A 13,300-nucleotide genomic window follows, 5' to 3' on the forward strand; every position below is an offset into this window, starting at 1 on the left:
ATAGTGCGGTAATAATACGTCTCAGAACTGTAAGAGTAGAATACAAATAAAATCAAATTCTTTCTCCCAAACTAAAGTCAATCTCAATACAGCTTCATGGGTGGCTATAACATTTCTGAAAGAAGAATGTTAATAGATGGTTATAATTAGCATGAAAACATAAAAATTCGATTTTATAAGGCAATATATAACAGAGGGGATAGATCCATAACCATGAAATTCAAGTCCTGTAACAATTATGGACCATGGAGATGGGTGGATGTATTAGGAATAACGCTGTCAGCCATTAACATTCTTCAGATTTAAATTCTCTGTTTAGTTATCTTCCAAAATTTCTATAGTGTTGTTTTTCAAAATCATAGAAAATTTAAATTTAAAATTTAACATTCTGATTCCTCGCATTGATGTTTTATAGCACAGACAAAAAAAACAGTTCTATTTTATTCCTAATATATAACAAGTGTTAATTAAATCCTTTATTATCCTAAATTATTGCCTATCATTTGAGAAGGGCAGGCAAAAATTAGTATCAGAGTTTGACTATTTGGACATTCTACATTTTGGAGAAATACGATTTATGGATACCTTTAATACAATGTGAATGTGTCCCCCCCCACCCCAAATTAAAACACTGAGATACATACTCTATAGCACAAAGACGAACAATAGAGGTAAATCTGGTAGTAAGCTTATGTCTTCCCAGTCTTCCTCCCGCTGACATAGAAGCCACAATATGAATATTTTCTAAACCAACCCATTCCAAATTTTCATCATAAAATCCTTGATATGTCAATACCTATTTAAAAATAAATTAAAAAAATAAAAGTTTAATGCTATTTTCTAATCATGATATACTTTTGCATACAATTCATTTCCAAATGAGGGCAATCATCATCCTCTACCTATTTCAAGAATTTAAAATTGAAATGTACTTTAAATTCTTACCTCATTGAAAAAAATACTCTTCAAGACTGTGTTCAATAAATGTTAGTTAAATTATTGTTTTTTAAATGCTTTCTCTCTAATAAAACATTAAAATTCAGGTGATAGTATAAATTCACAAGCAATTATCACAAATAATGAAAAAAACAAAAATATTTTAAAATTTTGGTTTTTCTCTACAAATATTTTATTACATTTTGCAGTTATGTGGTATAGGTACAGTCGAAGACATATAAGCACAGTAAGTGCTAACTTAGAATTTAGCCTTTCTAATGTGATGTGGAACAGATAAATAAAAATCTTCCATGCTGACTGAAAATGTATGGTCTCCAATACCTACAAAGACAAAGAGGGAGACTAATGAACTAACACAGCCAGAAAGGAACATGACTGAGGAAGTCTAACTCCAGCACCATCCTCAGCTTCCATTTTCTTCCTTTTAAAGGACATGTAATGGGTAGAGATAAAGGCTGATTTTACTCTTCCTGTCATGCATGAACTCAATGTAATGCTAACTTCTAAAGGGAGGAAGATCTGAGAAAGCTGACCTAGAACAAGACTGAGATGCTTCTTCAAGAGTTTGATTTCCAGGACATACGCTAGATAAAACTGGCTCTAAGGAGGAAAGCAGATTTTTCTATCTATAAGAAAAGTTAACGAAACTAAGTTGGTTCCCAATTATATCAAAACACTTCAAGTGATAAGACTCACCTGTTGTAGGAAAGCTACCAAAGTACTGGTTCCCCATTTATCAAGTTTGGGTAAGTTGATATCTTTTAAGTACAAAACAAGTCTTTCACAGTCTTTTGGTCTGTATACTCGGCCAGTATTAGTACTGATTACCATGCAAGTCTGGCTCAATTTCTGTAGGAGGTGTCGAGATGTAGTCTGTGCACTGCAGTGAACTGTAGCAATCTGCGTGGACCGCAGCTGGGAAAAGGCATACCTGAGCAGCATCCTATGAAAGACATGTAACACTGACTTTGAAAATGCAACCAGTAAAACACCTTTTATTTTCAATATAAAATTTCTATTTCATAAATATTCCACTTTCTAAATTATATATGATGTTTAAGGGGAAAATGGTAAACATGGATATGGTAACTATTTTAGACTGAAAAAATATATCCATATTTTAAGGCAATTTTGGGATTATTTTAGCAGAAAGAAAAAAAACAAAGTTTACAGAAATAATTTAGTTTGATCAACTATATATGAAAGACACCGTTTCCCCACAGTTTAAAAAAAAACATTTTACACGTTAAGTTCTTCAAGTTAAGGAAAATTACTATGGCTTTATAGAATTTTTAAAATTACTACTAGAAATGTGAAACTAATAATCCATGTCTCCTTTATTTCCAGAAACTATACTCAGTAGGCACTAAAAATAGGCTGAATTACACTTAATTAAAAGCTATTCTCAAAATGAGAGTTAACATCAAGATTCACTTTTTATAAGTAAATGCTAATTTGTGAATATCTAAGGTATTCATTTTTTTTGTTTTGATTTTATGAGCAAATTATTTTCTAACCATGTTTCAGACTGTTCTCTTCCCAATTAGAAAACATAACCTGACGGAAAAAAAACATATTCTTCTCTAAGTTCATATTATTGTTACAAGTATGATAATGAAAGAGTCCATGAAAATGTAAGTGCTAATTTAACCAAAAAAAGGTAACAAAACCCGTTAAATCATTTTAAAAGGAGAAACATAAATTCACAATATGCACCTCCATCAACATTCTTATGCTCTTACCCTTTGCCACATCCTTCTGGTCCTACAAGAATAAATGGCTGTTTAGTATCGGAACTTAACCAAGGTCTGAAATAATCCAGACCTCGTTGCATGTCAGGAGTCTGAATGACTGGAAGTGTTTGGCCATTACTGAAATCATCAGCAGTCAAGTTTTCTGGCTTCTTCAGCACATAAGATGCTAATTGTCCTTTACTTGAGTCATAGTAGGTGTCCATTGGTTTGTGAGGGTCTGGTGGAGATTCTCGTGCCCAATTAAAAACCTGAAGAGGAAAAAGTTGGACAAGTTTTCGTATACTCCAGAACATGTGAAATCTTGATTCTTTAAAGTAAATGTCCCAAACTGAAATAGCTTAGTTCAAAAAAGTTCACATTCTACAAACATACTAAATATCCCTTCGAATTAAAGTAGAATTTTATCTCAAATATCATTTTCTAAATGATCACTTAAGCAAATGAATGTCATCTAGTTTCCATAAACACTAAGGTAGAAATATATTCATATTTTAATTGAGTTTTTGTGAACTCTAAATTATAAATTACACAATGTAGGAATCCTAAACTTTTATTTCCACCATATTCTGGTACTGTCGATTCACTGCTCTCTACCTGTGAACACTATTATTTTCCCAGATATATGGCAGAGAGTTAGGCCCTAATGCTACTTACTCTTTGACACCTCTGTTCCAAACTTTGGCAAGAGAATGTCCTAAATGAAATATATAACATGGCACTGAGTGGTAACAATGAGAAGTATTCAATATCTGACAATAGAATGACTCTGGAAAAGGAAGCAATAGAAAAAGCAAAGAAGAAACAGAATAATAAAAATGAAGAACCATAACAATGGAGTCAACTCACAGAAACGTATGTTCAATTATTTCAAAAAACGTCAACCAAAAGAAATCCCTTAATATGTACAATTCAGTGTTATAAACAACTTAGTTTTAAACTATACTTTTGTAATGGGGTTCAGAGGATATCCCCCACAAACTTGGCTTCAGGGATGGGGCAAGGGGAGGATAATTAACAGGTACTTTACATATCTATGGTCACTTGGCTAGCTCAATAGTTATGTTAAAAAGCTGTGCTGCCCAGGGCCAGGGAGATGGGCATGACTCAGGCTGGTGACAAAGGGAGATGGTTCCCCTGTTACAGCAGCCCCGAGTCACAGGGCCATGCCTGCCTGGACTACAAATGGCAGCTGGAAGAATGTGAATTGTATACCAACAACCAGCAGATGGAACCCACTGTGGGAGGATTTGGAAATGGGGTCACAGCGGAAGCTCCAAGCCAGGATTTAAACTAGGTGCAGCAGCCATGAGGCACTCTCTCTCTGCCATGCAGTTTGAAAAGAGTGCAGAAGGGCCATATGGGACCACCATGGGGTCTAGTGTGAAAGGAGGTACCATGCAGTTTTGGATTAAGGGCTGGAGAAAACAGCCACATGACTGATGGTGCTGGGAATTGCAGAACCTGCCCAGGGGAGCAGTGAGTACTGGGAGAAGCTGGAGATGATGAACTGTGACAGGGAGTGCTGAGCTGAGGACTCCTGTGTTTCTGAGAAACAGTACACTTCTGACTGACATACCCTGCAGCTGGCCTGATTTGGCGAAGGCCAGCGTGTTTGTGGGTGTTTTAGAGAAAGTAGGATTTAATGGCAGGATTCCACCATCATTCTAAATCTGTATAACTTCTAAATAAGCAATTCCTTTCCTTTGCACCAAATTCTGGCACTAAGAGTCATGCTTCTTGGTGGCGGGCAAGGGAACCCCTCACAACTGTTTCAGAACTGCATAGTTTGGAGTTCTATAACACCTCTACATTTACCTAAGCAAATATGCATAATGATTAATTTATCCTAACAATCCTAACTGCTAAAACTATTCTTGTTAAACAATTTAAAAAATATATTATTCTGCCCTGGCTGGTGTGGCTCAGTGGATTGATCATGGGTAGGCCTGCAAACCAAAAAATCGAGGTTCAATTCCCAGTCAGGGCACATGACTGGGTTGCAGGCCAGTTCCCAGCAGGGGACCCATGAGAGGCAACCATACATTGATGTTCTTTCCCTCTCTCCTTCCCTTCCCCTCTAAAGATAAATAAATAAAATCTTTAAAAATTTTCTAAGATTAAAAATAAATATTTATATTCATATAGCTAAGTAGGTTCAAAACATCTAACAAAAATGATTTGCTCCAAATTTTAGCATATTAAAATACAATATAAAATTTTAATAATATCAAATACAAATTAGTTTGAAAGTTAAATATAAGTATACATGCATATGCATGTATATGTGTGTATATGCAATATTATTATATTGAATGCGTAATTTCAAAATTAAAACATTCTGTACCCCATAGTTACAGGTAGTTATAGTTGGCAATTAAGAGTCAATGATCCCTGGCTGTTGTGGTTCAGTGGATTGAGCATCTGCCTGAAAACCAAAAGGTTGCCAGTTCAATTCCCAATCAGGGTATATGCCTGAATTGAGGGTCAGGTCTCCAAGAGGGGGCATATGAGAGGCAACTGATCAATGTATCCCTCACACATCAGTGTTTCTCTCCCTCTCCTTCCCCCTCTGTTCCCCTGTCTCTAAGATAAATAAATAAAATCTCTTAAAAAAGAGTCAATAGTTTTTTTTAATGTGGACTGAATATAGACTTTAAAATGTGTTACCTCTTTGGTAAATTCCAGGCGTGATTTCATGTTCAGATTTCCGCCAAGCCCTCTTATGAGATTAATAATAAATTGGTCATGATTTCTGCACTCATGTAGATGTGACAAACCATTCATCACAGTTCCAACTAAACTTGTTTCGACCACATAGTCATTCTGTTAATTAAAATACATGATACACACAAAAGGCAATTAATTAGTTAACTTAGAACCACAGACTGATATCCACCTATCTTTTCTAATGATCTTCTTTACAGTTATCCCTCTTTTCAACTTGTAGAAAGTTCAGATTTCATTCAATTTATATACACTCTACAAACTTTGAAAATAAAAAAAATCATAAAACAGCTGTATATTTCTAGCTGTTGGTACTAGAGTCCTCAAACAGATACGTAGTTTTTTTACTTCCTAAACAGAACACAAAAGAAGAATATACAAGAAGGTAAATCAATGAGCATTGGTCTTAAAAAGAATGGTTCCTCATCTCCTCTTACTGTTAGAAAAAAAGAAGCTAGAAGCAAGGACTAGACTGATGTCACTGAACAGGAAAGTCTAGCAAAAGCAGGCTTAAGTGAAAAACCATTTGGAGCTCTGTCTCTATGCAGAATTTTACAACAAAACTCTTGGGCTGAGTCTCTATTGATGGCTTTGATCTGTAGTTCTCTGGGGCCCCTGTGTGACTGCTGGGGAGTTAGGAGAAGAAAGGGTTCTCATTGATCTGTAAGAATTTACTGAGAACCAATTATGCACAGAATCTGTATGTAGTACTAGGTATTTTTTTAAGGATCTAAACAGAGTATATTCATCACAGAACTCAAGTCCAGTAGAGGAGATGGTTAACAAGTTATAGTAAGAGCTACAGAGCAGCAGAACTGTATTTTGAGAAAGGGTGAGTCTTACTGAGGGTTCAGGCCTCTTTGAAAAAGGTGACGCTGGTGCTAACCTCTGAAAAGTAAGATATGGCCACGCGACAACTGCAAGGTAAGCCATCGGTATAATTCAGGAACTAAAACAAGTGTGTGCCTGAGAGAGCAAAGGAAGAGAGGTTTGTGTCAGTGGGTAGGCAAGGGCCAGTGTGTGCAGAATTACACAGGATATGGTAAGGAGTGCAAATTTTATTTTCACTGCCTTTAAAATGTTTTTAAGTAAGCATGTAAAAGGATCCAATCTGCACTTTTTTAGAAAACCACTTTTCCTGCAAAATAAATATTTTTATAAAATGGAGAAATGGGAGAAAGCAGGAAAAAGGAGATGGGTAGGAATCTAACTGCTTAGGCCATGCCAAGAGTTCCAGGCTTTAAAGGTGGGATGGAGGAAACCCACACATTTTCCTCCAGATTGTCTAATTTGCTAAATTCATATAAGAAAGCAAAACTCTAGTTATAAACAAAATCAATATTTGACTAGAATATCCATTATGGTATATCTCTCAGAATCTAAACATGGTGAACAAAGTACAGAATAAGAAAAAAGGAATCCTCAACACAAAAAAATTTTTTAAACAATAACAGGGACTTAACATCAAAACAGATAAGTTTATTTTCTAACTGCATCTTTAATATCCATGCTATGGCTCAATAATCTTATCTGTCATCATTTCTATAGTCACAAACCCCTATATATCTACATATTCCATTCAGTATCATTATATTTCTTATTCTTACATTAACAGCATCCAAGTAGGTAACTTTAAGGTATTTACACTGGAGAGCCTTGTATGTTTTATATTAATGAAAACAACACATCTACTGAAAATGTGCTACAGCATAGGCATCAGGTATTTGATGGAGCACATACACTCCCATTCATTCACTATTCTGTTATTAGCACAATCGGTTCTGGGGATACAATAAGGTTTATGAAAGGCTTGGTGCTCCCCCTCAATGTGCTTGTAATTGAATGTAAGCAATTACATTCAATTAGGCATCAGGTATTTGATGGAGCACATACACTCCCATTCATTCACTATTCTGTTATTAGCACAATCGGTTCTGGGGATACAATAAGGTTTATGACAGGCTTGGTGCTCCCCCTCAATGTGCTTGTAATTGAATGTAAGCAATTACAATATAGAGTTGAAAGACACTACACTGCTGCAAAAGAACAGAGCAGACAGCTCAGCCAAACTGAGGCCTGATGGGAGTGGTTCTTTCCCTGAGGCATTCAAGAAAACCTATCTCATTTGCATCACTTCCCAAAAATCCCTATTCCTCCATCTTTTATCCTTACAAAGTCAGAAAAAAAGGTTCAAAAACTAAAGTAAGATCTCCAGTTCTCTGTATGTCTGTTCAATCCCAAAGTATTGAACACTAAATCAAATCCAGATTAACGGAGACTATTCAAAAAACACACTGCTACTTATTTTCTCTATTTTTTCCTTTTTATTGAATTTATTGGGGTGATACTGGTTAACAAAAGTATAGAGGTTTTAGGTGCACAATTCCACAACACATCATCTGTCCACTGTATTATTATATGTTCACCACCCAAAATCAAGTCTCTTTCCATCACTGTATTCCCTCTATTTTTGTTTTTATTTTTCATAAAAGCGATGATATGAAAGAAAAAAAATAGAAAAGCTGAAAAATCATGTTGAATATCTGAAAGCCCTCCACTGTCTTCTTTGCATGCTAAACTTCTATTCACACTTCAAATTCAAAATTAACCGCGATTTCCTTTTTAAAACTTTCCTAGAAGACAGCAATACTCTCTTCATCCCATTATATTGTGATTAAATTTTCACATTCATTTTTCTTCATTAGAAAAACCTTCTGAAGAAGACAAATTTTCCCGTGAATGTTCAACTCCCAAAGTCTTGTCTAGTGGTACATTTGACATATTTTAGATTCTTAATAAATTTCTGTTGAATAAACAAATGCTTTAAAAATACTATAAATAACTCACCATTCTTCTACTTCAGTAGTCACTTGACACTGTCTTTAGTATGATACATGCATGAGCAGTTACTGATATAGTAAAATGTGACAAGATGGTTTTGCTCATAAAATTTGAAAGACATTCCAATATTCAAGATTTTGGGGTAAGCAGCTCAAGATATTATGGATGGGAGAATTTAAGTGTTTTAAGACTAATATGATAAAACATTATACCAAGAGATACAGAAGGACAGCAATGAAGACACCTCCCTGCCACTCCACCCCATATTCCAGCAGAGCTCTACTAAAAGGCAACTATATGTAAGCAACTCTTGATCATGATAGGCCTCACTTAAGTGATGAAGTATGAAATATAATGGCAACTTACCTGCTTCAGAACCCATTGTAAAGCTTTTACAAAATAATCTCCAATCCAGTTTTCAAGGTTACTCCTATATTTAGGAGGCTGATTCCTCAACCAAGATTTTATCAGAGAATTGATATCTGTCTCTTCATCACTAGAACAGATTAACAAACATGTAAGAAATTATTTAAGGAGACACTGTCTGTTTACTTTCAAAAACGTTCTGCTCCAATAAACATTATTCTATATATGTATTTGCTAGTATACAAAGCTGATTTGAGTGACTTCTGCACGTGTATGCATACATATATTAGTTACTTCAACATATATATATACACATAGATAAAGGTATCATTTTCTATAAAATAAAGCAAATTATTTATTACTTAATAATTACATATCTGTAGCTTAGCCAAAAAGTAGACAAATCCTTCCTACTCAAAGTGTGGTCTGCTTGTTGGAAATACAGAACCCCAAATCCCATTCCAGACCTACTGAAGCAAAAAATTCATTTTAACAAAGTCCCTAGGTGATTCAAATGCATACTAGAGTGTAAGATGCACTCCATCATAACACAGACTATTAAAAATGTTTTGTCGTGCCCTGGGCGGGCTGCTCAGTTGGTTGAAGCATCTGTCATACACTAAAAGGTTGCAGGTTCAATGCCCAGTCAGGGTGCATAGAGGAGGCAACCAATTGATGATTTCTCTCTCTCTCAAATTAATAAACATATCTTCATTGAGGCTTTAAAAAAAGGAAATTCATATATTTTTTCTTTTTTCCCATTTCAAAAAAGCCAACTACCTAAATTCACACGGCATTATCAAAAAATCTATCTGAGGTAAAATATAAGTATGTTAGCAAGGTACTTAATTTTATGACTAGCATCTAATGACTGACACTAAATACAATAATGACACATTACTCAAAATTATATCTTACATAATTACAAAATAAATATAGTAAAAACAACTCCTGATTAATTTTAGAATTGACAGGGGCTCACAAGTTCATCATTTTTCCTATCTCCTAATACTGCTTCATAGCAACATTTAAATACTGAGCCCTTTAATTTCTCCTCTCACATTTCTATCCAGTCTAATAAGAAAAATAAAAATCGAAAGGCCAAGAGTAAATATTTAAATTACATTAGACAGCTCACACAGACAAACAAAAGACTCTAAGATCTTTCAGAATAAAGACCTAGTAATCAATGGCTTATCTTCTCACCACCTAAGGAACTACCCATCCAGGTTTGTCCCAGACGACCCTGGGCTACACTAGTTACCCCAGAATAATTAATAGCAGTCTCTTGCACTATTTTTTTATTTTATTTTTCAGTTACAGTTTACATTCAGTATTATTTTGTATTACTTTCAGGTGTGTTCTCTTTCACTATTAAAAGGTACTTATATGGCCTATTGCACAGCAAGTGCTCAATAAACTGATGCTGAAGAAATAATGAAACCTAGAAGCAAAATACAGCTAACCAAATGGCAACAAAAAATGCTAATATGTATTTATACTTTACGTGAAATCACACATACTCATCATGCCTATCACAAATAATAACTGGTTGAGCAACAATTTCAAACCTCTACAGCAATATGTGGTACTTTTCCAGCTAAATATCCATATCATTCTACTTATCATATTTTATTATATTGTACTTCATATTTTAATTCTTGTTATATTTATCTCCTCTACTTGAAGGTATTCCCCATAAAAACAAGTTCTACATAGTGTTAGTTTTACTCTTTTCTTGCTTTGTCTCTCCTAAAATGCCTAACTCAATGTCACAAACATAATAAACATTTTAAATATAATTATAATATTTCCTTTTATCCTATTTTCCTCATAAGGTTTTAAGATAAAATAAAAGAGATAACTGTGAGATATTGCTATCAAAGCTATAAACCTAATGTTATATATTAGTAAAATCTCAGTATGTTAATTAGTTCATGACAAATTTAATATAAATGTTTTATACAATACTGTCAAAGAATGAAGCAACAAAATAATTTTCAAAAAAATAAATTTGAACCAACTTAATAACACGATCATGTGTCATAAGCTAAAATGCTTTAAATGGCCCAAAAAGAAGGGAGCACTTTATATAACTGATAAACATCAAATGTAAACATAAATTCAAAAAGTAAAAGAAACTTTCTAATTACTCATTTCAGGAAATAAAACTGGCTCTAATGTCCATGTTCTGAAATATGACTACTGTCATATTAGTTAGTTCAGTAATTTATTTTTGCTCTGTAAATCTCTTCCAGATATGATGAAGAAGAAAGAAAATATTAAGAGCCTTCTAATTTGTAAAATTAAAGGCTGGACCTTAAAGTCATTTAAACTTAGGTTAGTCCTCAAATTCTATAAATCTGACATACTCCAATTAAAATATTAACACTAAGCTTTAAATTATTAGCCTCTAGCTGATAATTAGTATGCTCATTTCTCTAAGCTCAACCATAATATTTAAATAAAAGTAACAAAAAAAGAAGGAAACAAATTAAATGCTTGCTGTTTCACTTAAGCAAACAAAAATAATCATTTAGTAATTGTGATACAACTACACTGCAGAAATCATTCAATCGCAGTAATCCAGGAATTCTCTGAATGAACTGAAACCTAACAAAATGTTAATAAAAACAAGGAAAACAAATTATACATTATTCATATAGCACATATTTTACTTAGCTATGAAAGCAAAACAATAATTGAAAAATATTCTAATATGACATATGCAAGTGCTTTTATGTTTTACCTAAGGAAGATCATTCCCATTCTAGATATTGTAGCTGGTGAGGCACAACTTAAATCATGAGTCTCAAATACAAAGTTAACATTTGGGCCAAACTGAATCCTTTCTCCACTGGGCATAGTAAGTAGGCGATTATCATCCAGAACCGAATTCAGAGATTCTATCCATTCGGGATCAATATCACCATCACAGATTATCCATGAGCTGACATCTATTTTCAAACCATATAAGTAAAGACAGAATAAACATATAAGTAGTGATGATAATTAAAAATAATGAATCAACTAATTTTCTTATTCTTTAGAAGTGATTTCCATAAACATTATTTTATATGACTGAAGCTAAATATAAAGAACAAAAAGGGTAAACAAGTTGAAATTTTTCATGTAAATCTGTACTACAAATGGGCAGGAGAATCCATTGACTATCCTGACTTAGCTAGCCAAAGATTCAGTTACACACCAATGCTCTATTTATCTATGAACATATAGAATTGAAATCTCACTAAAGAAAACATAGTGTGCAAGTCTTAAGTATTTGTATTCCCATAACCTTGTGAGATATCCTTCAGACCTCTGTCTTGTACCATGTCATAAGAATGTATGAATGCTTGGTATGTAATGTCACTTTTAGAAAATATTGATAACCCACTCTTTAGTGCCCTACATGAGAAGTTCGAAAAATTTGCCACTGCCTAATGTATCTGATATATAAAAAAGAAGTAGGGAACAAGTTGTATATACACCTTTTTCCACAAGACAAATCCTTTTTACCCATGCCTCTTAAAATGAGAGTGGTTTCAAGCTGTACTTGAATCTTAGAAACAATTCAAAAAGAAATATATCCCCAACAAAAATGTAAGAAATGAGTATGAGTAGTTATGGTTTCTACTTACTATAATATTGTTGATGACATTGAAAATGAAAAGAGGACACTGAAAATCTTTTTCAGTGTGTTAGAGTGCTTTCACTCACTGGCTTAGAAAAACAACAATAATTAAATTATAACCTAACAAAAAGTAGGGAAACTTCTCTGATTCTGACCAAAAACTCCCTTAAACACTAAGCCAAAAGAAATTAGACCTTGAAGTCTACTGTTTTATTATTTAGATTGTCTAAGTTATTTAAAACACTGTATTCAAACTGATGAGTGAAAAAGTGCACAAATACCCGTTTTAATGCTAAATAAAAATTTATCATGTTGCTTATTTATAAGGCATTATGTATCAACTCAGCAATCAAAATTATATATGTCTTCAGTAAATCAGTCTAGTTGTGAATTTCAATATACCCAGATGACTGAGTTATTATTACAATAAAATAATATAGGTCAAAATGATAGCATCTCTCCAAACCCTCCAATGTAAAATATCATCATACATCATTAAAACGCAGTTCCTGGTCATGTGTAAGACTTGGTAAAAATAACATCAGCGACAAGATCTATCCTCCTCTACAATTAAGTAAAGCAACGAATCACACAGCAAGGACCAACCTTGAGGTTCTCGTACTACTTGGCGAGCACTATTTGTTAAAACACCATCAGACCATTCCCTTGTATCCATGTCAATATGGCCTAATAATTGATGTCTCGGCATAGCTTTGGGATTCATGGTATACTGTTTGACTACTTTGCCAACTTTTAAAAGTGCTGCCCTTAACATTCTCCAAAGAGTTGATTTCCCAGCACCACTTGGACCAACAATAACAACTCCCATCCGCTGGCATAATTGTTCATATAATTCTAAAGCCTTCTTGATCTAGTAGAAAAGGAACAGGTTCACATATGATTATAGTATACAATCACACACAGTCTGCTCTCATTCTATAACAGTTACTCTATTCCAAACACATAAATTACCCTTTGATTGCCTCAGTGGAGAAGAAAGCCTTAAATAAAAAATATATATATA

The 13,300-nt window shown here is 33.8% G+C and overlaps 1 protein-coding gene across 2 annotated transcripts in view; it reads right to left on the bottom strand.

The window, feature by feature from the left end:
* Positions 1-13,300, bottom strand: part of DYNC2H1 (dynein cytoplasmic 2 heavy chain 1) — a 346,577-nt gene that overhangs the window by 250,887 nt on the left and 82,390 nt on the right. For both annotated transcript variants that reach the window (XM_037065338.1, XM_037065337.1), the window contains exons 38-44: positions 12,883-13,147; positions 11,392-11,599; positions 8,643-8,772; positions 5,379-5,534; positions 2,700-2,959; positions 1,654-1,900; positions 645-796 (exon numbers count right to left, since the gene is read on the bottom strand). In XM_037065338.1, coding sequence (XP_036921233.1) covers positions 645-796; positions 1,654-1,900; positions 2,700-2,959; positions 5,379-5,534; positions 8,643-8,772; positions 11,392-11,599; positions 12,883-13,147 — 1,418 coding nt within the window. The remainder of the gene's footprint in view (positions 1-644; positions 797-1,653; positions 1,901-2,699; positions 2,960-5,378; positions 5,535-8,642; positions 8,773-11,391; positions 11,600-12,882; positions 13,148-13,300) is intronic.

Source organism: Sturnira hondurensis, unplaced genomic scaffold (assembly GCF_014824575.4).
Source record: "Sturnira hondurensis isolate 20B ecotype Veracruz unplaced genomic scaffold, ASM1482457v3 Scaffold0015659, whole genome shotgun sequence".
NCBI lineage: Eukaryota > Metazoa > Chordata > Mammalia > Chiroptera > Phyllostomidae > Sturnira > Sturnira hondurensis.